At 52.9% G+C, this 25,384-nt stretch overlaps 1 protein-coding gene across 17 annotated transcripts in view; it reads right to left on the bottom strand.

The window, feature by feature from the left end:
* HSPG2 (heparan sulfate proteoglycan 2) overlaps positions 1–25,384 on the bottom strand; it is a 118,007-nt gene that overhangs the window by 18,128 nt on the left and 74,495 nt on the right. For 10 of the 17 annotated variants that reach the window (XM_061601682.1, XM_061601687.1, XM_061601684.1 and 7 more), the window contains 32 exons: positions 24,809–24,895; positions 24,077–24,135; positions 23,246–23,419; positions 22,559–22,669; positions 20,935–21,035; positions 20,103–20,283; positions 19,230–19,289; positions 18,665–18,787; positions 17,883–18,035; positions 17,037–17,179; positions 15,848–15,928; positions 14,318–14,453; positions 13,500–13,651; positions 12,398–12,536; positions 11,455–11,597; positions 11,201–11,336; positions 10,861–11,012; positions 10,045–10,177; positions 9,781–9,932; positions 9,238–9,376; positions 8,749–8,903; positions 8,385–8,523; positions 8,059–8,210; positions 7,291–7,429; positions 6,638–6,789; positions 5,940–6,078; positions 5,643–5,794; positions 5,209–5,347; positions 4,978–5,118; positions 4,198–4,332; positions 2,858–3,039; positions 2,558–2,750 (listed from right to left, as the gene is read on the bottom strand). In XM_061601682.1, the coding sequence (XP_061457666.1) occupies positions 2,558–2,750; positions 2,858–3,039; positions 4,198–4,332; positions 4,978–5,118; positions 5,209–5,347; positions 5,643–5,794; positions 5,940–6,078; positions 6,638–6,789; positions 7,291–7,429; positions 8,059–8,210; positions 8,385–8,523; positions 8,749–8,903; positions 9,238–9,376; positions 9,781–9,932; positions 10,045–10,177; positions 10,861–11,012; positions 11,201–11,336; positions 11,455–11,597; positions 12,398–12,536; positions 13,500–13,651; positions 14,318–14,453; positions 15,848–15,928; positions 17,037–17,179; positions 17,883–18,035; positions 18,665–18,787; positions 19,230–19,289; positions 20,103–20,283; positions 20,935–21,035; positions 22,559–22,669; positions 23,246–23,419; positions 24,077–24,135; positions 24,809–24,895 (4,373 nt within the window). The remainder of the gene's footprint in view (positions 1–2,557; positions 2,751–2,857; positions 3,040–4,197; positions 4,333–4,977; positions 5,119–5,208; positions 5,348–5,642; positions 5,795–5,939; positions 6,079–6,637; positions 6,790–7,290; positions 7,430–8,058; positions 8,211–8,384; positions 8,524–8,748; positions 8,904–9,237; positions 9,377–9,780; positions 9,933–10,044; positions 10,178–10,860; positions 11,013–11,200; positions 11,337–11,454; positions 11,598–12,397; positions 12,537–13,499; positions 13,652–14,317; positions 14,454–15,847; positions 15,929–17,036; positions 17,180–17,882; positions 18,036–18,664; positions 18,788–19,229; positions 19,290–20,102; positions 20,284–20,934; positions 21,036–22,558; positions 22,670–23,245; positions 23,420–24,076; positions 24,136–24,808; positions 24,896–25,384) is intronic. The other 7 variants (XM_061601689.1, XM_061601694.1, XM_061601697.1 and 4 more) reach the window with 3 other exon arrangements.

Raw genomic sequence — 25,384 nt, 5'->3', positions numbered from 1 at the left:
AGCTAGAGGGAGCCCCAGCTGATGAAGCGTCAAGGCGAGTTAAGCAGCAGAGCGAAAAGAGGGTTAAAGAAAGGTCAGGCTGTTCTAGGTGGGAAAACAACAAACACAAAAGACTTGCCTGGAAGGCGCAGCCCCTTGATTAGATTAAAAGAAATGCAAGAAGACAATAAGGGATGCTAAAAAAGAATTTGAGGAGCACATTGCTAAGAACATAAAAACCAACAACAAAAAATTCTATAAATACATTGAAAGCAGGAGACCATCTAGGGAGACAATTGGACCCTTGGATGATAAGGGAGTCAAAGGTGTACTAAAGAACGATAAGGAGATTGCAGAGAAGCTAAATGAATTCTTTGCATCTGTCTTCACAGTGGAAGATATAGGGCAGATCCCTGAACCTGAACTAACATTTGCAGGAAGGGATTCTGAGGAACTAAGACAAATAGTGGTAACAAGAGAGGAAGTTCTAAGCTTAATGGACAATATAAAAACTGACAAATCACCGGGCCCGGATGGCATCCACCCGAGAGTTCTCAAAGAACTCAAAGGTGAAATTGCTGATCTGCTAACTAAAATATGTAACTTGTCCCTCGGGTCCTCCTCCGTGCCTGAGGACTGGAAAGTGGCAAATGTAACGCCAATCTTCAAAAAGGGATCCAGAGGGGATCCCGGAAATTACAGGCCAGTTAGCTTAACTTCTGTCCCTGGAAAACTGGTAGAAAGTATGATTAAAGCTAGATTAACTAAGCACATAGAAGAACAAGCCTTGCTGAAGCAGAGCCAGTATGGCTTCTGCAAGGGAAAGTCCTGTCTCAGTAACCTATTAGAATTCTTTGAGAGTGTCAACAAGCATATAGATAGAGGTGATCCAGTGGACATAGTGTACTTAGACTTTCAAAAAGCGTTTGACAAGGTACCTCACCAAAGGCTTCTGAGGAAGCTTAGCAGTCATGGAATAAGAGGAGAGGTCCTCTTGTGGATAAGGAATTGGTTAAGAAGCAGAAATCAGAGAGTAGGAATAAACGGACAGTTCTCCCAATGGAGGGCTGTAGAAAGTGGAGTCCCTCAAGGAACGGTATTGGGACCTGTACTTTTCAACTTGTTCATTAATGACCTAGAATTAGGAGTGAGCAGTGAAGTGGCCAAGTTTGCTGACGACACTAAATTGTTCAGGGTTGTTAAAACAAAAAGGGATTGCGAAGAGCTCCAAAAAGATCTCTCCAAACTGAGTGAATGGGCGGAAAAATGGCAAATGCAATATAAACAAGTGTAAAATTATGCATATTGGAGCAAAAAATCTGAATTTCACATATACGCTCATGGGGTCTGAACTGGCGGTGACCGACCAGGAGAGAGACCTCGGGGTTGTAGTGGACAGCACGATGAAAATGTCGACCCAGTGTGCGGCAGCTGTGAAAAAGGCAAATTCCATGCTAGCGATAATTAGGAAAGGTATTGAAAATAAAACAGCCGATATCATAATGCCATTGTATAAATCTATGGTGCAGCCGCATTTGGAATACTGTGTACAGTTCTGGTCGCCTCATCTCAAAAAGGATATTATAGAGTTGGAAAAGGTTCAGAAGAGGGCAACCAGAATGATCAAGGGGATGGAGCGACTCCCTTACGAGGAAAGGTTGCAGCATTTGGGGCTTTTTAGTTTAGAGAAAAGGCGGGTCAGAGGAGACATGATAGAAGTGTATAAAATTATGCATGGCATTGAGAAAGTGGATAGAGAAAAGTTCTTCTCCCTCTCTCATAATACTAGAACTCGTGGACATTCCAAGAAGCTGAATGTTGGAAGATTCAGGACAGACAAAAGGAAGTACTTCTTTACTCAGCGCATAGTTAAACTATGGAATTTGCTCCCACAAGATGCAGTAATGGCCACCAGCTTGGACGGCTTTAAAAGAAGATTAGACAAATTCATGGAGGACAGGGCTATCAATGGCTACTAGCCATGATGGCTGTGCTCTGCCACCCTAGTCAGAGGCAGCATGCTTCTGAAAACCAGTTGCCGGAAGCCTCAGGAGGGGAGAGTGTTCTTGCACTCGGGTCCTGCTTGCGGGCTTCCCCCAGGCACCTGGTTGGCCACTGTGGGAACAGGATGCTGGACTAGATGGGCCACTGGCCTGATCCAGCAGGCTCTTCTTATGTTCTTATGATTTGGCCCTGGAGACTCACCCTAGGCAGCACCTCCTCCCACGCCCACACCCCTCGCTGGCCCTCCCTCAAGTTCTTCTGCCTGGCTGGGACGTGCCCTTCAACAGTGATAATGCCTCTTGCTCGCCTGTGGGGTAGGCGAGGCTGAGAGGCAGTGACTGGCCAAAGGTCGCCTAGCATGCTTCATGGCTGAGTGGGGATTTGAACCCAGCTCTCCCTGCTTCAACACTCCTAACCACTACACCACACTGACTCTCTATTGTAGCCTGCTGTACAAAGGTTAAGAATCCCGTCTGTTGCTCTGCCCACTTTTGGGGCTCTGGCTACACCCAGCGCTGGCATGAGGCCACTAGCATATGGCCCCTGGGCTGAAAAAGGCGGCCCACCTGCCTACCTGTGGCAGAGCAATGGAGCCGAGCAGTCTGCCCAACCACTACCGTCTGCGTGGGGTTCACGTGGACCTCGGGTGCCCCAGGTTTCCCGTGCACGGCCTCCACGCTCACTTCCACCTGCGCCTCTGCAGTGCCGAGGGTGTTCTGGGCCATGCAGACATAGGTGCCAGCATCTTCAAGCTTTGCGGATGAGATCTGGGGTGAAAGCCCAGGGAAAGGGGTTACTGCTGTTGGTGGGACCAGGGATTGCCCCTTCTTGGGTGGATGGCAAAGGCCCATCTAGTCCCGCATCTCCGACCCACCTGGAGCACGGCCCGGCTGTCCTGCGGCATCATCTTCTGGTGCTCTACCTTCTGCCGGACGCCCACCTTGCTCCAGCGCACCAGGGCCTGGGGCTCACCTGCCCCCAAGCAGTCCAGGCTGATAGATTTGCCCACCTTCACTTCCACGGGGCCCTTTGGCATCACCGAGACTGTAGGTGGCCCTGGGAAGAGATGAGAGCTTAGAATGAGCAGCTATCCCAGAGAAAGCAGAGTGGACATTAGCAGTTAGCTCCACGTCTGTTGATGTCTGATGCCTTCACCTCTGTCCACTCTGGGCAGGCACTTTTACCGTCAGTAGTTCCCCCAAGAGAGGTGCAGAGGGTGGCTAGAGAAAATGGGGTCTTTCCTGCACTGGCTCCCTGCTGTTGCTTTTCAATCACTCTCCTAAGGAGGTGCGCCTGGCTCCAAGTGCAACACCTTTTCGACCCCAGGCTTTGCTTCTTCTTTTTTACATCCCAAGCATTTGGCTTTTCATCATCATTACCATCATTTACTTATTTGTATGCCGCCTTTCCATTAGCTATGCTCAAGGCAGCTCACAAAATTAAAAAAAACCCAAACCCTGCATAATTTTAGCAGTTACAATAAAACAAAAATAAATAGTCAAATAGTCATAATCAATAAACTAATGAAAACATCTCAATAAATACACAGTTAAGCAATCCCCACACACTTCACAACAATGTCTAGCAACAAAAATACAAAGCCATGGATAGCCCCGACAGCAAAAATGCATTTTTGATATATCTGCCTCTCGCTTGCTTGGCAGACGCTGTTTAGCCGCCTGGTGTTTTATGGTGATTGCTTGTGATAATTTTAGGGCGAGGATGCAGTGAAGGCTGCTCCATTAGGAGCAAGCGGGGCACTGCCCCACCAATCTCACTCGGCCCACAGCCAGCCCCCCACCTTCCTCCTCACAACCTGTTGAAGGGGTCGTACTGCCTGCCAGCTTCCTCCTCCTCTTCCTCAGTCTTAAGTGTTGCCCTTGCAGAACTCAGCCAGGAAGAAGATGGAGACAAAACTAGCACATGGCTCCACCTACTGTTGGGCTTCTGCCCCACCAGTCCCAATGGGCACCAGCCTCACTGACGGAAAACGTGCCCTCATGGAGGGTGCTTAGTGTGAACGCTTTTAGCTGCTATTGTTGCATGTTTTTAATATTCATTTGTGTACTACACGAGTCACCGGCAGATATAAGATGACACTATAAATAAAGTTATGATGACAGTGACAGCAGCAGCAAAATGGACGGATTCGCCTCAGCTGGTGGCTTCCATGGACCCAGAGGGTTCCTGAGCAGTTCTCCCTTCTCCACTTACCATGCACTACCAGGTTGACCACGCTGTTGGCGACCCCGAAGCGGTTGGAAGCGACGCATCGGTAAGCGCCCTGGTTTTGAGGGCGCGCTTTGGAGATGGTGATCACAGACCCATTGGGGCTGATCTTCACGTTATCTGTAGCAGGGAGTGGGAAAGTTCGGTCAGGCTGGCTTTCCTTTATTGACTTAAGAGTGGGCTGTGCCCAGTGCTATTCCTGCTCAGAGCAGGTCCACTGAAGTTAGTAAAATTGGCTAATGTATGCTCATTAATTTCAGTGGATCTACCCTGAGTAGGACTGAGATGGATACAAACCATACTGCTTAAGCAGTTTGTGAGTATAAAGGTAATCACACAATGTTGAACACACATGATTAAAATACACAATAAAAATTCCATCAAAACATTATTTTAATGTTTTGATGGAATTGTTAATGGCCCTGTCCTATTGCACATTTTAAATGTGGGTGTTTGTTTTAAAGATAGGCAATGGGACAGGCCCATTAAAACAGGAGGTTCAGGCCATGAGGTTGGAGAAAGTTGGAGAAAGTTCCACGAAAGGTGAATGGGGCTGGGAGGTGCGGCGGAGGAAAGCAGCAAACTCATGTTCAAGATCTTAGTTGCTACAAGTTGATCCAAGGACCAGCCAGGGCAGAAACATTCCAGGAGAGGAGAGTCTCTCTCCGCTGCACCGACAGAGCATCCCTGCGACCCTTCACTCCCCTCCTCTATTATAGCCCGAGATAGCGGCTACTGGCCAGGTGACAGTGGCAAGGCCCCTACCTTGCAGCTGGTTGTTGGGCAGCTTCCAAGTGATCTCAACAGGCTGAGCGCCGTCATGGACCCGGCACTTGAAGGTGATGTCTGCCTCTCTGCGCACGGCGGTGCTGTGTGGGTCGATGGAGATAACGGGGCTTTGGAGGCCTGCGGGCACAGAGAGAGATAGTGAGGCCAGTCCACTGGAGCCACCCACCCAACTCTCCTGCACCCGCCCCCCAGGAACCTCAGACGTACGGGAAGCGGCACTGGCACTGGCCAGGACAGAGACCACGAAGGAAGCCTCTTGTGGGGCTGCTCCCCCACTCACACGGCACACGTACTCCCCAGAGTCGGCTGGGGTGAGCTGGACCAACCGCAGATGAGCATTGGCAACCTGTGTGCCCAGAAGAGATGATTGGATGAAACAATCACATCACAGGGGGATCCTGATGTCTTCTTGTCCTGATCCTCCCTGCCCCCTCCCTGACATTTCCACCCAAGTTGTCCTGGCACATTTTCTCACTGTGGGCAACTTTCTGGCTCCCTCCCCACCTCACACCCAAGAATGTGCAAAGGCACCAACACTCCCTGTTACCCGCAGTGCTTCTGCCTTGCTCAGCACATGGGCGAACTCTGCCTCCCTTCTCCCCCTGCCAAAAGGCGCCTTCTGGGCTGGGCTATCTTCATACCCGGTGGCCAGCAGGCAGGAGGCCCTCTCGCCGATACCACGTGAACGTGGCATGTGGCTGGCCTGGGGCGATGCACATCAGGTCCAAGGTTTGTCCTTCAACAGCAGAGGGTGACGATGACTCGATCCTCAGAGGGGGAACAGCACCTGAAGCTGCAAGGGGGGGGGAAAGCGGGAGCCTTAGAGCTACGAGGCTCCCCAAGGGAATGTTCTTCAGTCTACCTAGATCAGCACTGCAGCAACACCGATTTAGGAGGGCTGGGCGCAGAAAGGGAGAGGAAAGAGAGAAAGGACTCACAATGGGAAGGGCTCTCACTGTCTTGGATAGTGACCACAAGCGCAGCCTCCTGAGTGACCCCAGCGCTGCTGACACGGCAGACATACTCTCCAGAATTGGCGGAGGAGACCTGTGGGATGCGCAGGCGGGTGCCAGAGACCTGCAAAAGAGGGACATGCTACCGATTTGCCTGCATGGATGCACGTGTGCGTGCACAAGGAAGGCTGGTTTCTCCACTGCCCAGGACTGAGTTAGCACCTCCACAGCAGCCTCTGCAGGCACTCCACCCTTTCTGTGTTCATGGGCAGGAACTGCAAACAAGACAGTCCTTGCTCACAGACTGGCAATCTTAAAAGACACGTCACAAAAGGAAAATGGGACACGGGGAAAGTGGACCCAGGCACCAATTCTCAAGGTTAAATAGCAGCTCTTATAATGACCAGCTGGGATGGAAACAGGAGGCCACTGATGGAGCTGGACTTTCAGCATAGCTGATGGAATGAGTCTTACTTCCTATCTCTCCCACTGAGGCAGCCTGCTGGAAATTCTGCAGTGGGAAGCATCAAACCACAAGCAAACAATGCATGCATGTGCTCGCCAGGCTTCCCTGGAGTAAAGGAGCAGCTTCCTTGAAAGCTCAATGCCTGCCAGAATCTCCCCAAAAGATCACAGATGCAGGGGGCGGGAGAAATGAGTCGGTGGGCCTCGCCTGTCCATACCTGGTGATCGTCTGGGAGGGGACTCCCTCTCTTGAACCATGTGACTTTGGGCTGTGACTGGGCAGCAACGAGGCAGTTCAGCTCCAAGGTCTGTCCCTCTGCAAGGGACGAGGATGAAGACTCAATCCTCACCGGTGGGATGACGCCGGAGGCTGTTGGAAGAAAAGATGGGGATCTCTTGACAGGTGTGTCTGCAAGTCCTCCTTGCTATAGCACCCCTCCACCCCACATATCCTCCAAGCTGCTGTTGGGTTCTTGTGTGTGGGTGGCATAGGAAGGATGGGGCTTAAGAACACAAAAAATACTCTCTTGTGGTTTGTAGTTGGGTGAAATACCCTCTGCACATGCTCAAGGTATCTGCTTGGCCACCATAAGAATAGGGTGCTGGGCTGAATAGGCCTTTGGCCTGATCCAGCATAAGGACATCAGCAGAGCCCCACAGCAGCTGGATCAGGCCAGCGGCACTTCCAGTCCAGTGTCCCGTTCTCATGTTGGCCAGCCAGATGCCTTGAGCATGTACAGAGGGTGCAACACCCCATGCTTCAAGATTTGGGCGGTGAGGTGGGGAGGTTTTCCCAAGCCAGGAAAGTGCAGATTTGGAGTTTTGAGGGCCCAGGCATCTATCTGCCCTGCAGGATTCTGCTTTCACGTACAGAAAGCAGAGCCGCCACTGCTGGGGATGGAAACAATCACGGAGGCCTCCAGGGGACTGGTGCCATCATTCACATAGCAGATGTATTCGCCCGAGTCGGCCGCCGAGGCTTGCAGGATCCTGAGACGCGACCCATGGATCTGTGCAAAGGGAGAAAAGAAATTTCAGGAGGTGGAAGGATCAGTTCCCTTCGAATGCTGGGAGCAAATGGAGCCGCCGCTCCCTTTACAGTTTATCAGGGAGGGTGTTCCTTTAATGTAGGGTCAGGGGAGCATCTGCAGCCCTCAGGATGTTGTCGGACTCCAGCTCCCAGCAGCTCTGACAGCCAGCATGGCCCATGGCCAAGGATGATCATGATGATGGGAGTTTGGTAGTGCAGCAACATCTGGAGGGCCACAGGTCTTCCCCACCCCTGCATTAAAAGGAGGCAGAGTTATGACGGAGGTAGCGAGGGGCAGTAAAGGCAAGTGACGGTCTAGTTCAGGGATGGGGAAGCTCTGGCCTGCCAGATGTTGTTTGACTCCCAACTCACGTCATCCAGGCTGGGGCTGATGGGAGTTGGAATCCACCAACATCTGGAAGACCCAGCTTCTCCATCCCTGGTTTAATGGCTGCCTTGGGCTCCTTAATTCTCTCTCTGGATTGGAGCACCCTCCTCCTGGCTTTTTGGTGGAGTACGGGAGGAACCCTCCAGTCTGATGCAATTGGCACCCCCCTCCTCCACCCCATAACTCCTAACCTGCACAGGCTTCAAATTCCCCCCCCCTACCTGGCTGTTGAGAGGCAGGGCACCCCCTTGCTTGTACCACATGACCCTTGGCTGCGACTGACCCGCCACCAGGCAGTTCAGGTCCACTGTCTGTCCTTCGACGACAGACGCTGAGGAGGTCTCGATCCGTATTGGAGGGGTGACACCCACAGCTGGAGAAAGTGGAAGAATAAGAGAGAGATTTTGAGAGTTTCCCATGTACGGTGCTTTCACCAAGCTGCCAGATCACACTTTCACCATCTCATGAAAGGTACATTATCCCCACTCCACACAGCTTCAAACCCCTTTCACAGGGCAGCATTTCAGAGGAGAGAGCCGGGGCTTACAGAAGGAGGAGCCCTTGCCACCCTGGATGGTGACCATGAGGGAGGCCTCATGAATGGCCGTGCCATCGCTGATGCGGCAAACGTATTCCCCGGAGTCGGCTGTGGAGGCCTGTGGGATGCGCAGGACAGAGCCAGAGACCTGGGCGGGGGGAGAGGGAGAGAGAGAAAGAGGCAAGGTGGGGGCCGGTGAGGAAGACCACAGAAGGGCACCAGGGCGTTGGATCATTCCCCTCTTCTTCCCCTCCTGCTCAGCGCCTGGAGTCCTCAAGTCTAGGCTGAGGCACAAATTTAAGAGCAGGATGCTGTGCTCATGAAATTGCAGATCCGGGGAGGGTGGAGCTGCGATGCACTTCTGAATCCGTACCTGGTGACTGGCAGGGAGGGTCCCTCCTCGCTTGTGCCAGGTGACTCTGGCCTGCAATGCAGGCCCTGCAATGATGCACTTCAGGTCCAGTGTGTGACCCTCAGCGGGAGAGGTCGAGGAAGACTCGATTCGCACCGGGGGAGTCACACCGGCAGCTGAATTGCCAAAAAAGAGGGAAGGGTTAGAGTTGGGAGCAAGTCCTCTCCTGCATGACAGACCTTGGAAAGCTGAAAGCATCAGAGAGACACAACCCCTCTTGCCTTTCTCCCCCCCCTCCTTCCTGTCCCATCCAGATGACGCTCGATGCAGGCGGGTATCTAGCTTGAACTGTCTACACACTGAGTGGCTGTGGCTGTTCCAAGGTTTCAGACAGGGAGCCGTTCTGAGCCCCATCTGGAGACCCTGCCAGGGACTGAATCTGGGGCCTTCTGCGCGCAAAGCAGGCGCTCGTCACTGAGGTCCTATGGCCCTTCCCCATCTCTGACTTACGGAAGGAGTCTGTGCCACCCTGCCCGATGGTGACCAAGACAGAGGCCTCCTGGGTGGCAGTGTCGTAGCTGACGCGGCAAACGTACTCGCCAGAATCCACCGGGGACACTTTGACCAGCCGCAAACGGGACCCAAAGGCCTGGAAAGGAGAGTGGTTATTGTTACAAAGGTTGTCACCTGATTTAAAGAAATTTTGGTTGGTTAACTGTACCAGTTTGTAGTCCAATAACTGATCGGTTAAATTAATCCAGCCTCAGATGTTTTGGACTACAGCTCCCATCAGCCCCCAGCCAGCATGTGCAGAAACACAGGAGGCTGCCTTCCGCTGAGGCAGGCCGTTGGTCCATCAACCTCAGTAATGACTACACTGACCGGCAGCGGCTCTCCAGGGTTTCGGGCAGGAAGATATTAGCAGCCTTACCCGGAGATGCTGCTAAGGACTGAACCTGGCACCTCAAGACTCACATCAGAGCTCAGGGAGGCCACCCACCCACCAAACAGCTGGCCAAATGCGAAGGAGACCCCTGGATAGGTGTCCCGTACCTGGTGGTGAGCTGGCAGGGCGCCCCCACGCTTGTACCATGTGACCATGGCCTGCTCCTGGTGGGCAATGACACAGTCCAGCTCCAGGGTCTGCCCTTCACCTACGTGAGGCGACGAGGCCTCGATCCTCATGGAGGGAGTGATGCCTAAGGCTGGAGGGGCCGAAGAAAGAAAACTGAGAGCCACGCTAATTGGAGTCCACAAGCAATGGCGGGTGCCCCCCAAGTCATGTTCCCAGTCCCTCTGGCGAGGGCTGATGCTTACTGGATGGGACAGATCCGGTACGGGAGACAATGACAGAGACTTCCCTGATGATGGAATTCAGGATGACACGGCAGACGTATTCGCCCGAGTCAGCCATGGAGGCCTGTGGGATGCGTAGGTGGGAACCAGAGATCTGCAGTTGAGGGGAGAGGCAGACTCATCATCATTACTAATATCAGCTAATTAATGAATTTAATATCCTGCTAAACACCCAGATGGCTTCTAAGCAGTTTACAAAACATGAAAGCCAACTGTGCAGCATTGCTTTAAAATACAGAATAATTAAAAACACACCATCATTAAAATACACAAAAAAACTATCCCATTAAACACTGAAATATTAACAACCATGATTAAAATGTGCAATAAAGCACTCCCGTTACAAGAAGACAGGAACAAAAAGAGCATTTAAAACAGGAGACTTGGGTCAGGAGAATGCCGGTCTAAACAGGTGTGTCTTTAAAAGCCGTCAGGATGCCAATACAGATGGGGGCTTCTCTTATTTCAGCAAGGACTGCATGTCAAAAGAGCACGGAAAGCTGCTTTGTACCACATCAGACCGTTGGTCATCCAGCCTGGTATTATTTACTCTGACTTGTAGCAGCTCTCCAGGGTCTTGGGCAGGAGACAGTCCTCCCCATCATCTGCTTACTGGAGATGAACCTGCGACCTTTTGCATGCAAAGCTGGTGTTTTGCCACTGAGCTAGGGATGGCACCCTGTCTCTGGGAAGCCAGCAAGGGCAGGACAGGGTGGGAAGAATCCCCAAGTTCAGATACCCAACATGCTGGCTGACCAGACCACACTGCCTGTGTACCTGGTGACTGGCTGGCAGGGACCCGCCTCGCTTGTACCATGTGACTGTGGCGTCCGCCTGGCCAGCCACAATGCAGTTCAGGTCCAAGGTCTGTCCTTCGACGACCGAGGGCGATGAAGACTCAATCCTCAGTGGAGGGGTTATTCCTGAGGCTGGGAAGTCAGAAAGAGGAGCATAAGTAAGCTGCCTTATACCAAGTCAGACGGCTGGTCCACCTTGGACCTGCTGCAAAGAGGTGTTACAGTCCCTGAGGGAGGGCTCCTTGCCCAAGGGCTCTCCAAAAACCTGGAGCTGACGCTGCTAACCACAGGGTGTGTGTGTGACAAAACGTTTGGCTCACTTTGGGAGGTGCTGTACACGGTGACCACGATTGAGGCTTCTCGAACCACACCGCTGTCGCCATCGCTCAACCGACACACGTATTCGCCGGAGTCTGCTGCCGTGGCTGCAAGAATCCTCAGGTGGTAGCCAGATATCTGAAGGGGGAATGGGACAAAGGAACAAGCTCAGCCCCATGGAATGGCTGCGTGTGCCTTTGCCCAGAACACAAGCAGGCCAGGCGCACATCAGCCACGTGCCTCACCGATTCCGTACCTGGTGATTAGCTGGGAGTGGCCCCCCTCGCTTGTACCATGTGACCCTGGGCTGCGAATGGCCGGCAATAAGGCAATTCAGGTCCAAGTCCTGCCCCTCGGTGACAGAAGGTGATGGGGATTCGATTCTGACTGGAGGGGTCTCTGCAGAGATAAGAAGAGCCTGGCTAGGTCAGACTTTACAGGCCCAGCATCTTGTTTCCAACCAGGGACAGCCAAGTGCTCCTAGGAAGCCCACAGGAAAGTTGCAGAGAGACCATCTTTTGCTTGCCTGATGTTTGCATCTCTTAAACAGAGGTACACAGCTTCAAGAAAATAGGAGTCTCTCAGCAGGTCCATAGAGTGAGTGAGTGAGTGAGTGTAAGTAGTCCCCTCTTCTACCCTGTGAGAGGCTTTGTCATCCTTCCAGTTCTAGAGGCAAAGGGGCCTTTGGGGCTGTTTCTCCCCACAAATTACCCTTTTCCCTACGGCCAATGCATCGTCCGAATCAGGGGTGAGGAATGTTTTTGGCCCAGAAGGCCAGATCATCTCCCACCCCCACCTTGCAGGCCAACTTTGACAGGTAACCTGCCAGTGATCTGATGTCACGATGGTGTCAGGTGACTGATGGGTGGGCGGTCCCACCTGCCTGTCAAAGTTGACCCATGGGGTGGGGAGAGGGGGTCTGCTTCAAAAAAACCACACAACTATTTTAAAATTTGTTATATTTTGAACTAAATAAACTAACAAGGAATAGAAGACAGAAATTTTTAAACAAGGGGGGGGAGGAAGGGCCAGGAGATTTGCAACCCTAAAGATACAGAGTTGTGCCTCCTGGTGACTCCTTCTGACAGCAACGCAAGGAAAGGAGAATGTTCTCTGGAATCAACCACAGCAAGTTGCTCCAGGGGAAGATTCCACCTAGGCATGTCCTGGGTCACACCGGAAAGGTCCCAGAACCTTACCGTGCAAGGATCCATGCCCCTGTTGGACAGTCACCATAATGGAGGCTTCCTTGGGGCCAGCTCCATTGCTGACACGGCAGACATATTCGCCCGAGTCAGCGGCAGAAACTAGCAGGATCCGCAGAAGAGGACCATGGACCTAGGAAAAGAGGAGATGCTGCTGGGAAGTGAACCTGGGACCTTCTGCATGCAAAGCAGATGCTCTGCTGCTGAGCTAGGATCCCTAAAAATAAAGCAAGCTTCTAGTCCTCATAGTTCTGAATAAGGGATTATTTAAATAGGAACATAGGAAACTGCCTCAAACAGAGTCCACGGAACTCAGTATAGTCTACACTGACTGGCAGCGGCTCTCCAGGGTTTCAGGCGGGGGACATTTCCAGCCCTAACTGGAGATGCTGCCATTGGGGATTGAACCCGGGACCTTCTGCATGGAAAGCAGGGGCTCTGTCACAGAGCTGTATGGCCGTCCCCCAAAGGGGAGGCGATGACGTCAGCTTGTGCCAATCTAAGGGCATCAGGCGCTACCTAGGCATAAAGGCTCCTTCCTTCCTTCCCTGTTACCAGTTCAGCCTCTGCACTTTCCCTCTCAAGTGATGGGCACCACCTGTTCCTGCTCCCCACAAAACAAACTCTGCCGTAAAGCAGAATGCCCCAAGGGCTCTCTCCCAGTTGGGCAGGGGCAGGGAAGGTGTGGCTCTCTAGGTATTGCTCCCATCATCATCATCATCATCCGACCCTTGGCTGCACTGGTTGCTGGGGCTGATCAGAGCTGGAGTCCAGCAACATCCAGCGGGGCACCAATCCCACATCCCTGAACCAGGCTGCCACTTGCCTGGATTGCCCCTGGCTACCTCCATCGCGACTCTTCCACCTTTTAATGCAAGGATGGGGGGCCAGTGGCCATCCACATTGCTGGACTACAATCCCCATCACCCCTGGCTGCTGGCCATGGTGGTTGCTGGGGATGTTGCGATCTGGCATCCGGCAACATCAGGCGGGCTACAGCTTCCCAAGCCCTGCTCTAGGGAAGCCTGGAGGTGGCTGTGTGCCAGCGTGCCAATGGATGCCTGCCAGATTTAGTCCCCAGTAGCTGCATCTGTACCTGGTGGTTGGCTGGCAAGGCCCCTCCTCGCCTGTACCATGTGACGGAGGCAGCTGACTGGCTGGCCACGATGCAGTTCAGATCCAAGGTCTGCCCTTCGATGACTGAAGATGAAGATGATTCGATCTTCACTGCCGGGGAAACGCCTGCAGCTGTAAGGATAAGCAAAGGGGGGCACATAAGGAGACCCTTGCACCTGGCCAAGGTGAGTCCATTTAAGTTTTCCCATAGAGGCCAACCAGATGCCCTGCTGGGAAGCCCACAGGCAGGGCATGAGAGCAACTAGCCCCTTTCCACTGCTCCCCCCTGGCATTCGGAGGTAGACTGCTTCTGAACATGGAGGTTCCATCTAACCATCATGGCTAAGGACCATCAGCAGACCCATTCTTCTTCTTATATATCTATATCTATAGATGGGGGTAGGAAATGTCAAGCCCAGGACCTGAATGTGTCCCCCAAAGCCTCTCCATCCAACCCTCAGGATTTTATTTCGGCCACGCCTCCTCTCCCCATGCCACACCCCTTACTGTCCTTGTTCTACACCCTCCTCAAGTACTTTTGCCCTGCTGGAATGCAGCCTACTATGAAAAGGTAAGAGAGCCACATCTCTTGCTCCGCCCCTTTTTGGATCTGGCCCCATCTGCCACTGGCATGCGGCCCTCAAAGGCTGTCCATCAGGCCATTGGGCTGCAAAAGTTCCCACCCCTCGTGTCTCCTCAGAACTGCCTTCTGAGCCACGTTGCTTCCTAAGCCCCGTCTGGACCTCCTGTTGAGGTCGTCACATGGAGCGTAGCTTGAAAAGAAAAAGCACTTCTCACCTCGAAGGACCACCACCTCGATTCTCGCCTGGCCGACTCCCGCTGCGCTGCTCCCCACGCACAGGTACACCCCGCCATCGGCAGCCGCGATGGAGGGTATGACCAAGGTGGCGATGTCTGTCCTCTCTGCACGGGACTGCGGATGGGAAGGAGGAGAGGCGTTGGGTAAGTTTGGTGGCACGGCTGAGCTCCAAAGACCCACGCATGCCATGCCGAGAAGGGGCTGGAAGGAGGCACAGGCCTCTGGTGTGCAAAAAGTTGCCCTTATCAGATGGTTAATGAGCAATGCTAAAAAGAAGCCACTTAAGAAACAGCCAAGGATTTGCAGCACACAAAGGGCTGCGGTGCTTGATGGTGGCTGGGCAGAGGCCAGTCTCCATGAACACATTTGAACGAATCACGTTTATTTTATATTATTTTTGGCTTATTGCGATCTTTGTTTTGTCGGCTTGGTGTCTGCCTAATTGGTGACCTCCAGGTGATTTGGACTCAGCTCCATGATGCAGGGAAAGATAGGAGATGGGAGTCCAAAACATCTGAAGGAGACCGTCTTGGCAAAGGCTTCATTGGCCATTTTGGACACCTCCGTTTTGAAGGGGGAAAGCAGGGTACAAACCCCACTGTAGATAATAAGCAACCCAATACACCAAGTTAAGGTTAGAGTCGGGGAGAAGAGAAATGTCCACCCTGGAGACCTTGTTTGCTACGATAACGACACTGTTGGTGACAGAGACACTTTCAGTACCTTGGACATCTCCTTGAAAGTTTGGACTAAACCCAGAGCGGATTCACTGCCCCACTGACATAGGATCCACCAGCAGCCACTGCACTGTGGAGGACAGCAGGCTGCTCCAGCCACAGCGGAGAGGGAGGGAAGCTGAGCCCCCTTCCCCCTAGAAGCCCCGTGGCTTGTGGTTTCTGAGCCACACGCAGGAGGGGTTGGCTGGTGGGTGAGTGAGTGAAGCCAGGGGCAGATGGCAGTGTGAGAGAAGACCTCCTTCCTCCCCACTGAAGAATAGGGGGAGATGGGGCACACATTGGATTCAGTTCGCGTTCAAAGGCAAACTTACCTAATCTGCACTTTCCAAAACAATTTACAAACTGAAACACAATATGCCCTTCTCCAAATTTTGCAGTGCGGTTCCCCAGCCAGGTAACATACACACAACACACGTACAAGTATAAAATGTGCCTATAAATACACACATTAGTGAAAACCATGTACACAAATGAGTTATATGAGAGAAAACAGCTTTGCAAAAATGTGAGCATTAGACAAAATTGTACAGAAATTTGGAGAAACCCACACCAAAATAATGCTGGATTTTCACGTGGACTTAAAAAAAAAAGGATTGCAAACTGATATGGAAATGTGAAGAACTGAACAGAAGAGTGGAAGAAACAAAGAGCAACCAACAGATTCACCCGCAGGGACAAGACGTGTGAAAGGAAAGAGACGTCAGTGGGGAATTGTGGGAGCGGCAGAGCAACAGGAAGCCACGGAGAGGCTCATGCAAATGCAACGGCTACCTGCCGGAGCTCCTGGATCCGTTGCCGGAGACCCTCCAGGCTGTCACCTTGGAAGTGGAAGAAGCCAAAGACGGAGACAGCCTAGCCAGGGAAGGAGAAAGAAAGAGAGACAGATAGGAGGGGGAGGGGCAGCCCCAGAGGCAATGAGAGAAAGGGAAGGAAGGAGGGAAGGAAGCAAAAGGGAGCGCTGAAAAGAGAAACCATCTCATGGCCTCACCGAGCTGTGCGCATGAAGGCCCTAGCCCGGGCCTCTTCCAGGAGCGTGGCCTGGAAGACAAGAGTCGAACAGCGACGGCCTCAATGAGGGATAGGATGTTGGGCAAGGTGGGGTTGCGTCTCCAAGGCAATTTCCTAGTCTGGCTGGTCAGCCAGGGAAAGCCCCCTGCCTGCAGATCAGGCTCTCTTGGCTTCAGGTTTTTGTCTAGCTGCCCGCCCCCGGGTATTTGAGTCCACTTACTCATTTGAGCTACCTGCATTCACTGGCTTTACCCCACATCATTGGGGGGGGCTTATCTGGGTTGGGGTGTGTGTGGGACATGATGCTGTTGAGATTCCGCGTCCCAGAGGTGAAGAGCATGGAGGTCCTGAGATGGACTGGCTGCTCCCAACCAGCGGCTTCACTCCCTCCTGTAGTTCTTCAGGAGGCGGGAAGGGATCCCCACCACTGGCTTGCTGGAGCCTGGACAGACGGGGAAGACCCTCCCCTTATCCAGTCTCACACTGAGACGGGGTCCTGGGGGTGTTCCTTCTTACCTCCTCTACTTAACATCTCCCCTTTGCTGCCAGCTCAGTCAAATGGTACACTTGTACGGTCACTCGCGTGTGTACAACGAGTGTGCAGCTTGCACACCTGCAAGTGCCTGCTCTTTCACACAAGTGCTTCTTGTTCATGCCCAGATATGGCTTTCACCTATGTTCAGTGTAACATGTAAACCAGCCCAACGTGAAGGAGTAGTGAAGGCAACAGCAGCCTTAGGCATGTGCGGAGTGCCTTTGCCTCACCACTGAGTAAGCAGACACCATAAATGAAGCATGGATGGCTTCTGACTAACACCATCCTCCCCCTGCCCTGCCCAATGGCACTCTTTTTACCTGTCCTCTTGATTCCTGTGCAACCTTGACATTTACGGTGGTGGGGAAATCTCCCCACAGCAGGGAAGACTGCCGTTCCCCCTCCTCCAAGCCTTACCTGTGGGGGCAAGCTGCCTCCTTGTTTCTCCCAGGTGATGGTGGCAGCAGGAGAGCCGGCTGCCCGGCAATACAGCCTGACGGTGCTGCCTTCCTGAACTTCCGTCCGTTCCGGGCTCACCTGCACTTGGGGAACGCTAGCACCTGAGGGATAGCAGAGCGGCAGGTCAGCCCTCCTCCTGCCAGTTCCCCAGCCCCTCCCAGGACCTGGCGGCCCAAAGCAGGAGGCCTCCCAAGATGCTGGGCCAGGTGCGGGGAGCCTTTGGCTCTCCTCCAGATGCTGCTGACTTTCAGCTCCCACCATCCCCATCCCTCCTCGTTGGCCATGCCTGCTGCTGGGAGTTGTAGTCCAGCAACATCTTGAGGGCAAGAGATGTTCCCCATTCCTGCACTAGAGAAAGACGGCTGGCTTCCCATTTGAGAAAGGGGCCCACCCATCAGATACTACTACTAGCTGCGCTGGCTTCAGACTTTCCACCAACTTGGCCAGCTTTAAAAGAGGATTAGACAAACTGAAGGAGGAGGAGGAGAAGGATGCAGCTATCAGTGGCTACTGGCAATAACTGCTCTCTACCTCCACTGTCGGGACCAGCACACCTCTGAATGCCAGTTACTGGGAATCACAAAGCAGGGAGGGTCACTGCTGGACTTGGGTTCTCCTTGCAGAGCTTCCCTTTGGGGGCATCTGACTGGCGACTCTGAGAACAAGATGCTGGACTAGGTGGGCCCCCGTTGGCCTGATCCAACAGCCAAGGCTCTTCTTCTGTAGTGGTATGTTTGGCCCCCCACAGATGGCCAGACAGAATGACGCTGAGCACTGCCCAGTCTTCCCCCAGGCCTGACATACTGTGTACTTGTAAGAAGGCACGGGCCATATGCTGTCCGGCGCTGTTCCGCACACGGCACAAGTACTGGGACTCATCAGAGGGCTCCGCTGCTGGGAAGCGCAGGATCCCACCCCGGATAACAGCCTTTGGGGAGATGACGCCCCCTTGTCCCCCTAATGCAGAGAGAGAGAAGAGGTTCACCAGCACAGCTCCACGGTCACAGAGGCTGGATGTAAAAGGATTTGGTCATTCTTGCGAAGTGGAAATGGCAAACACGAGGATGGTACAGAGGGCCAGGTTGGTGATTTGACTCCTAGACTCTTCCACACAACTCCCTGGCATGAAACGGAGTTGTGTGACCCTATCCTGTAATGCTGCCGTTTGTATGTTGGGGAGGTGCATGCCTGGAGGCAAAGCTGGAGGGACAGCTCCATCTGTGTGGTCCCCAGTGACACCAAGACCCCTCCCTGCTCTTCTCAATGTTGGAAGGGGAGGTGGGTGTCCACAGGGGAGGCAAGGGGAGCAATCACTCCCCTGGATGAACCAAAATCCAGATTCCAAGCTTTCCTTTTTCTAAAAAAAATAGTTTTAAGTTTCTAGCATTTGTAGAACCTGAGATATGAGGCAAGTTGTCCAGGCAATTTTCTTCTTGTTTTCTGTGAGAAAACAGCCTGTTTGCCCCCCCCCTTTAGTGTTTTACTTTGCCCCCACCCCAGAAAAATTCCCGTGGACACCTAAGAAAGGGGAGAAGAGATGGGGGCATGGCTTAAGCTAGCTGGGTGTGTGTGTGTGTGGCCCTTACCAATCCACTCTATCGTGGGCTCTGGGTTTCCCGTTACAATGCAGCGGAATTCGGCCGGCTGGCCTGGCTGGACACTCAGCTGTGAGGGCTCAATGGTGGCCATTGGGTGGACGGCAGGTGCAGCTGGAGGGGGAAGAAGCAGGTTTAAAGCAGATCTGGGAAGCCGGGGGCAGGGGAGAATCCAGGCCACCTGCCTGCAGCAATTTCAGGGCTGTGGTGGAGGAGGGCGAATGTGCTGAGCCCCACCTGTGCCGTGCCCCAAGACCACAGATCCAGGAAAGTAACCATGCCATGCACATGCAAACTGATGTGCCCCATGCCCTAGAGGTGAAGCATGCACCAAGGAAGTGTGTTCCACACATGGAGCCTGCCCCACTGCACGCTTTGCGCCAATGACCCTGGAGCAAACTGGTGGGTGTGTATAGGAGGGTCCACAGCCCATCACACCGACAAACCCCACGCACAGTAGCAGAAAGATGTAAAAAGAGCACCAACACCAGAGGGGTGGGGATCACAATCTGCAGCGATGGGCTTGGGACATGCAGTGGCGGCCAGACGGACTTACAGGGCCTGTGGCCTTCCACCACTTCTACGGGTCCATAGAACATCTGAGTCTTAGACGGAGCTGAAAACAAGGGAGAGCGGCGGAGGGAGAGTGGCGTGAAAACAATGCCGCGTGCCAGAACATGCTAAGGGAAGGCTTCACAGAAACTTCAGGCAGGCTGGGGGGCTGGGCTGGTTCTGCTTAGAAGCCATCGCAAGGGCCTCCAGGTACTCAAGGTACTGTTTGAAAGAGTGTGGGTGCATAGAGACCCTTGCAACGGCTCCAGGGCAGAATCAGCTCTCCTACAGACATGGATCAGGACCTTCTGCATGCAAAGCAGGTACTCTCCAACTGAGCTATTATCTATACATTTTTAAGCAAAACCTGCCTCTCTGGTCCCTGCGACGTTTGTGGATTAGAAAACTCTAGTCAGCCAACTCCGAGCGAGCGTCCCACCTCCTGTGCAATTTGGATTGGCCCCGAAAGTGTCTGGAGCAAACTAAGGCTCCTGTCCATCGTTTCAGGCTGATTGACATTAGCTTGCCTCAGCCGCACGGTGGAAGGAGCGACGGAGGCCAGATACCTCAATAAAACAGCCGGTGTAGGGATGCCTCCAGAACTCCCAAGTTTGAACCAAATGGAAATCTTGACAAAGGGGCTGACTGAGCCTTGGATCCCAGTGCCCAAACCCCTTCCATCATCCCCTTGCATTTGCCTCAACGAGCACAAGCGGAAACCGCCTTTCTTGGTGTCTGTGCAGAGAAGCATGTGTCCAGATGCCCCGTGGTCAGCCCAGGGCCGCAGGGCCAGCCTGTTGACGGGGTGTGTGAAGCCACGAGCCCGCTGTGCCTGCAGCCGTTGAGCCCCCAAAGGGCAGACCCTCCTGCTGCCTACCTTGCACGTAGAGAGTGGCGACTCCCTCGTCCATGTCAAACATGTTGGAGCCGGTGCAGACGTAGATGCCGGCGTCCTCCGGCTGCACGTTGCGGATGGTGAGGATGCCGTTGAAGTCCATGGCCCGGCTGGGCAGCTTCCCATTGTTCTGTCGCGTCCACACCAGAGTGTAAGCCGGAGACTGCAGGAACAGGGAGGGGAGGAGAGTTGGGGTCCAAACTCACAGCCCAGAAGACAAGCACTTTTTCAACATGTACGATCGTTAGGCTTACTTGTTTTTAACATGCAGTGTTTTATGACTTCTGATTCTCTTTTCATTTTGATAATCTTACATCAACTTGTTTTTATTAGTATCTTTTTAAAAAATGAATCTATATTTTGGAAAGCTGTTTGTTCTCTACGCCTTTGGACACTTAAGATATCGCAACCAAATTTTGCTTGATGGTTCGTTGAACAGGTTTTCATCTATGTTTAGATACAACTGGATGCCATTTTGAATCAAGATGGCGGTCTGCGCCTTTCAAAACTGCACGGATCTGAGCCACTGCTGTCGTAACTGCCCTGATTTTTTGGTTTCTTAGAATTCCTGAGCAAAACCAGGTACGAGGGCTTGCTATTATTTTATACTTTATGTAAACCCACGTAAATGGGATATAAATTGTGTCAAATAAGTAAGTAAATACAAATGTCTGTGCCAATGAGAGACTGGCACGAGGAGCCAGGTGGGAGCCAGCAGAGGTCAAGCAGCAGATGGAGGCCCAAATGGCAGCTCCTCCTTGGGAGAGCCACTCTTGGCATTCACACTCACACAGACAGACGACAAAGGACTCACCTTGCTCTTGGCTGTGCATACGAAGGTGACGTCGCCCCCAGGCTTCACACTCTGCACCCTTTGCTCCTCCACAGTCACCGTGATGGGCTTGCTGGGGCCCTCTGTGGGGGCACAGAGAGGAGCGTGACAGACTCGCCCACGTCCCTTTCCCTTGCCAGAGTTTGCGTGCTTCTCTGCCACTGTCCCGCACCCTGGCCCCCCTGTTGGTGGAAGGCTCTCCCTAGGAGAACATGCCTGGCGCCGTGGCTGCCAGGTTCTTATTTTCATTTTTATTCAGCCAGGCCTTTGGGAGTTCATTTAGCCTCTACTGTTGCTCATCTTTTATGGAGGTGGGACAGCACGTGTCCTTCCTGTTGGGCTATTGGATGAGCACTTTAGAAATTTTGTATTGTACACAGCATTTAAGCTGTGTGGCTTTTAACTGATTTTGTTTGTGTTTTGTCTTGGGTGGTATTCAGTGCCAGCCCTACTCACAGTAGCCCCAATGAAGTTCAGGGCCATGACTGACTTAGGTTCATAACTTTCAATAAGCCTACTCTGAGGAGGACTTAGTTGAATACAACCACTTGGGTTCGGATGAGCTGACTTGCCATAATGGTTTCCGAGCGCTGGGATTTCCCTCAGGGCAGCAAAAGCAAAAACCTATTTGGTTGTATCCAGGTCAGTTTTACTCAGAGCAGACCCACTGAAATTATGGACCCAAGTGCGTCATGTCCATGTGCGTCAGTGGTTCTACCCTGAGTAGGATTAGCATTGGAGACAGCCCACAGACATTAATGAAGGCAAGTTAGCCATCTCCATTAATTTCAGTGGGTTGTACTCAGCTAAGATTTACTCAGGGCAGACCTATTGTTCATGTATTTATTCACTGAACACATGTTAGTCATGCCCATTAACTTTGCTGAGTTGTACCAGCATTTGATCCACCCTTATTTTCAGGGCTGGCACCAGGCATGACTGAACCCTTGGGCACCAGCCTGCCCCAGACTCGGGCTCCTGCCTGTTCCACTTATCTCTGTTCTGCTGTTGTGCGCGCTGCATGCGCAGGGCTACATCAACCAAGATGGCGGCGGAGGCTTCCCTAAGGGGCTGATGCCCCCCCATCATCTTGGTTGATGGCATGCATGCATGGTACACTATGTGCGCGCGCATGCCTGCCATCAACCAAGATGGCAGTAGGGGCATTAGCACCTTAAAGAAGCCTTTGCTGCCAACTTGGCTGATGGCAGTCCTGCGCACATAGAGTGCGCAGCAGCAGAAGACAGGAGAGAGGTAGGTGGAGCAAGCAAACGGGTGGGCGGCCTGAAAGCTCCGTCCCTGCGATCCACGGCAGTGACCCTGCTGCCGATTGTGGAAGGAAAGTGCTACTCTCCCACTCTAATGAGGGGCCCTTCAGGGACCCTTGGCCAGGGCCCGACCTGGCCGCCTTTTGGCACCGGCCCTGCTTATTTTTTACAAAGTGACTAACAAACGTAATAATTAATATTAGTCAAGGCCTACCCCACGTTGGCTCCAGAAGAGGCCATTTGGCGACACAGGTCCAGATTCACATGGGACACCCCTCCTGCTCCCCCATCTCCCTCCCAGCATGGGATGATCCTTTGCAGCCATGAGTCCTTCTCACCTGTGACGATCACCTCGGCCCGGCTGGTGTTGCTATACTGTGGGTTACGGCAGGTGCAAATGTAGACTCCGGCTTCAGAGGGCTGGATGCTGGGGAAGTGGAGCTCCACCCCTGGACAGGATTTGAGGGACATGTCAGCCGCCGCCTCAGAAATAGCCCGGCCACCTTGGGCGGGGGGGATGTTAATCAGGGACTGACTACCAAGCTGGGAAGCCCAAGGACTTGACTGTGGGTTGTATCCAAATCACGTCCTCCTCAGAGCAGACCCACTGAAACTAATGGACCTACGTTAATCATGTCTGTTAACCTGCAATGGATTTGCTCTGAGTAGGACTAGCATTAGATGCTTTCAAGTCCTTCTTGGCCGCTTGAACCAAGGAGTTGTCCTTGGGAGGAGATTACGGATGTGTCACGATGGGCCAGCACGTGAATATATATGCAGTTGCTTTATCCCAAGGGCAGATCCACTGCACCATCCAGCCGAGTATTTATTGATCAATTGCACTTTTAGACCCCCGGTCATTGCACAGAATCCCAGGGCAAGCATACAAACTATCGACACTATTAAACCACAATCTACATTTAAAACAAAAGTCTCCCAGGGGAATCAGAGACTCAGGCTCATGGTGTGGATGGGTGCCCAGCCAGGGGAGCAGCAAATCTGCCTACCGACTGGCAGGAACCCACCTTGCTGTCTGCGCTGGGCGGTGCTGGGCACAGGGCGCCCGTCTTCCCGGGACCAGTAGAAATAATGGGGCGGAGCCCCGCTGACGTGGCAGCGCAGGTTCACCTCGCTGCCTTCTGACACGGCGGTCCGTGGGGGGTGCACTTGTACGATGAGGGGTGGCTGGTCTGGAACCCCTGAGGAGGAGGAGGAGAGAGCGGGTCGGCACCGGCACTGGGGGGGCAGGAGGTGCTGAGGACCAGGATGCACTTATTTTTTTCTCAAGAGGCTGCAGTTTCCACCAGTCACCCCAACTCTGATGGAGGAGGGCAGACACCCCCCCACTCTCTTCTCCCCCATTCCCTGTAGGACCCCCACAAGAGTCTGGAAGGTCCAATTGCCATGTAACCCATCCTCAACACATGATCACAACTTGCATCAAATTATGCCTGGCGTGGAAAAAAGTTGGGAAGTTTTTCTCTAATATATTAGAACCCAACAGGGCCATCCAACGTGGCTGAATGTTGTGAGATTCAATACAGGCAAAAGGAAGTAGTTCTTCAGAGCACAGTTAAACTCTGGAATGTGCTACCACAAGGTGTGGTGATGGCCGCCTGGGAAGGCTGTGAGCAGGGGGTTGGACTCAATGGCCTACAAGGCCCCTTCCAACTCTAGGATTCTATGATTCTATGATTCTAGGGGCTTAGATAAATCCTTGGGGCATCTGGCTGGTCATGTGAGGACAGGAGGCTGGACCGGAGGGGCCCCCTTTGGCCTGACCCAGCTACGTGGCTCTTCTTATCTTCTGACACACAGCAAACATTCCCTGCTAACGATGTGGCGTTCTCACTCACCGAAGAGCACACACTTCTGCCCAGGGACGTTGGGGTTCCCTGTGTAGCCCGGAGCACACCTGAGCAGGGAGCAAGAGGAACAGGTGAGGGCAACAGACTGGCCAGCGGCTATGACAGCAACCAGTCTGAGGGGTAAGTGTGAGGGGCACGCCACAGGATTGCAGGGATGGTGGCTTCAAGTTATAAGGTCAGTCCATTTCAAATGCTTTATATGTAACATCCCACACAGAACTCTGCAGTTCTGGAAAGTAGGAAGCTGCCTTGTACTGAGTCAGACCACCCGTCCATCTAGCTCAGTGTTGTCTACACTGACTGGCAGCTTGTCTCCAGGGTTTCAGCCTTGGCTGCCTCCCAGCCCTTCCTGGAGGTGCTAGGGACTGAACCTGCAACCTTCTACAACACACAAAGCAACTGCTGCACCACTGAGTCCGATTCTAGTCCTCGCAGCCTTTCCCACCATTGGCAATGCTGGCTGAGGCTGATGGGAGTTGTGGTCCAACAACATCTGGAGGCACCCTGGTTGGGAAAGGCTGCCTCAAGGTTTTGAATAAAGGGCTCGTTTACATAGAAAGATAGCAAGCTGTGTTGTACCGACCCAGGCCAGTGGTCAACCAGGGTTTCAGGCAGGGGAGATTCCCAGCCCCGACTGTGGCTGTTGGGGATTGAACCCGGGACCTTCTGCATGCAAAGCAGGGCCCCCCCTCTCTCTCATCTGAGGAGACCAACACTCACTGTTCGCAGTACTGGCCGGTGTAGCCGGGCTCACAGGCTGTGCAGCGGTAGCCTCTGCCCCCCAGGCTCTCACACGTCCGCGAGAACCTTGCAAAGAAGAAAGGAAAGAAACACAGGAGGGCTTAGCCAAAGCATATTCCATCCTTCGCTGCCACAAGGATTAACGAATTTGTTGCATTAATTTCCACGGCCCTTAACAACGTGGGCCCAGGATAACTCTGGGGCAGCCTGATCCCTTATATCTCCACCTGGCCATTGATGTCTTCGGGGAGTCACTGTTAGTGGCCCCCACAGTTCCGATGCATGGCTCGGATCCACCAGCAGCCTCGTGCATTCAGTATTATGGGCCCAATTTTATGGAACTCCCTTCAGGTTGAGGTCAGACAGGCCTCCCCTCCCTTTTAAACGTCCAGCGCCTACTGAAGACTTTTTTTTAAAAAAAATATTCCGGCAAGCCTTTTGACTGCACTCGGACTTTATCGTTTCAGCTGATTAGTTCTGTCATTGTACTGAGGTAACTGCACACCCCTTAGAGACTATTGTAATTAAGCAGTATATAAATTGTCAAAACCATCA

Source organism: Rhineura floridana, chromosome 18 (genome assembly GCF_030035675.1).
Source record: "Rhineura floridana isolate rRhiFlo1 chromosome 18, rRhiFlo1.hap2, whole genome shotgun sequence".
In the NCBI taxonomy this organism is placed as follows: domain Eukaryota; kingdom Metazoa; phylum Chordata; class Lepidosauria; order Squamata; family Rhineuridae; genus Rhineura; species Rhineura floridana.
The sequence above is the reverse complement of the archived record's forward strand: the minus strand, read 5'-3'. Positions and strand labels throughout refer to the sequence as shown.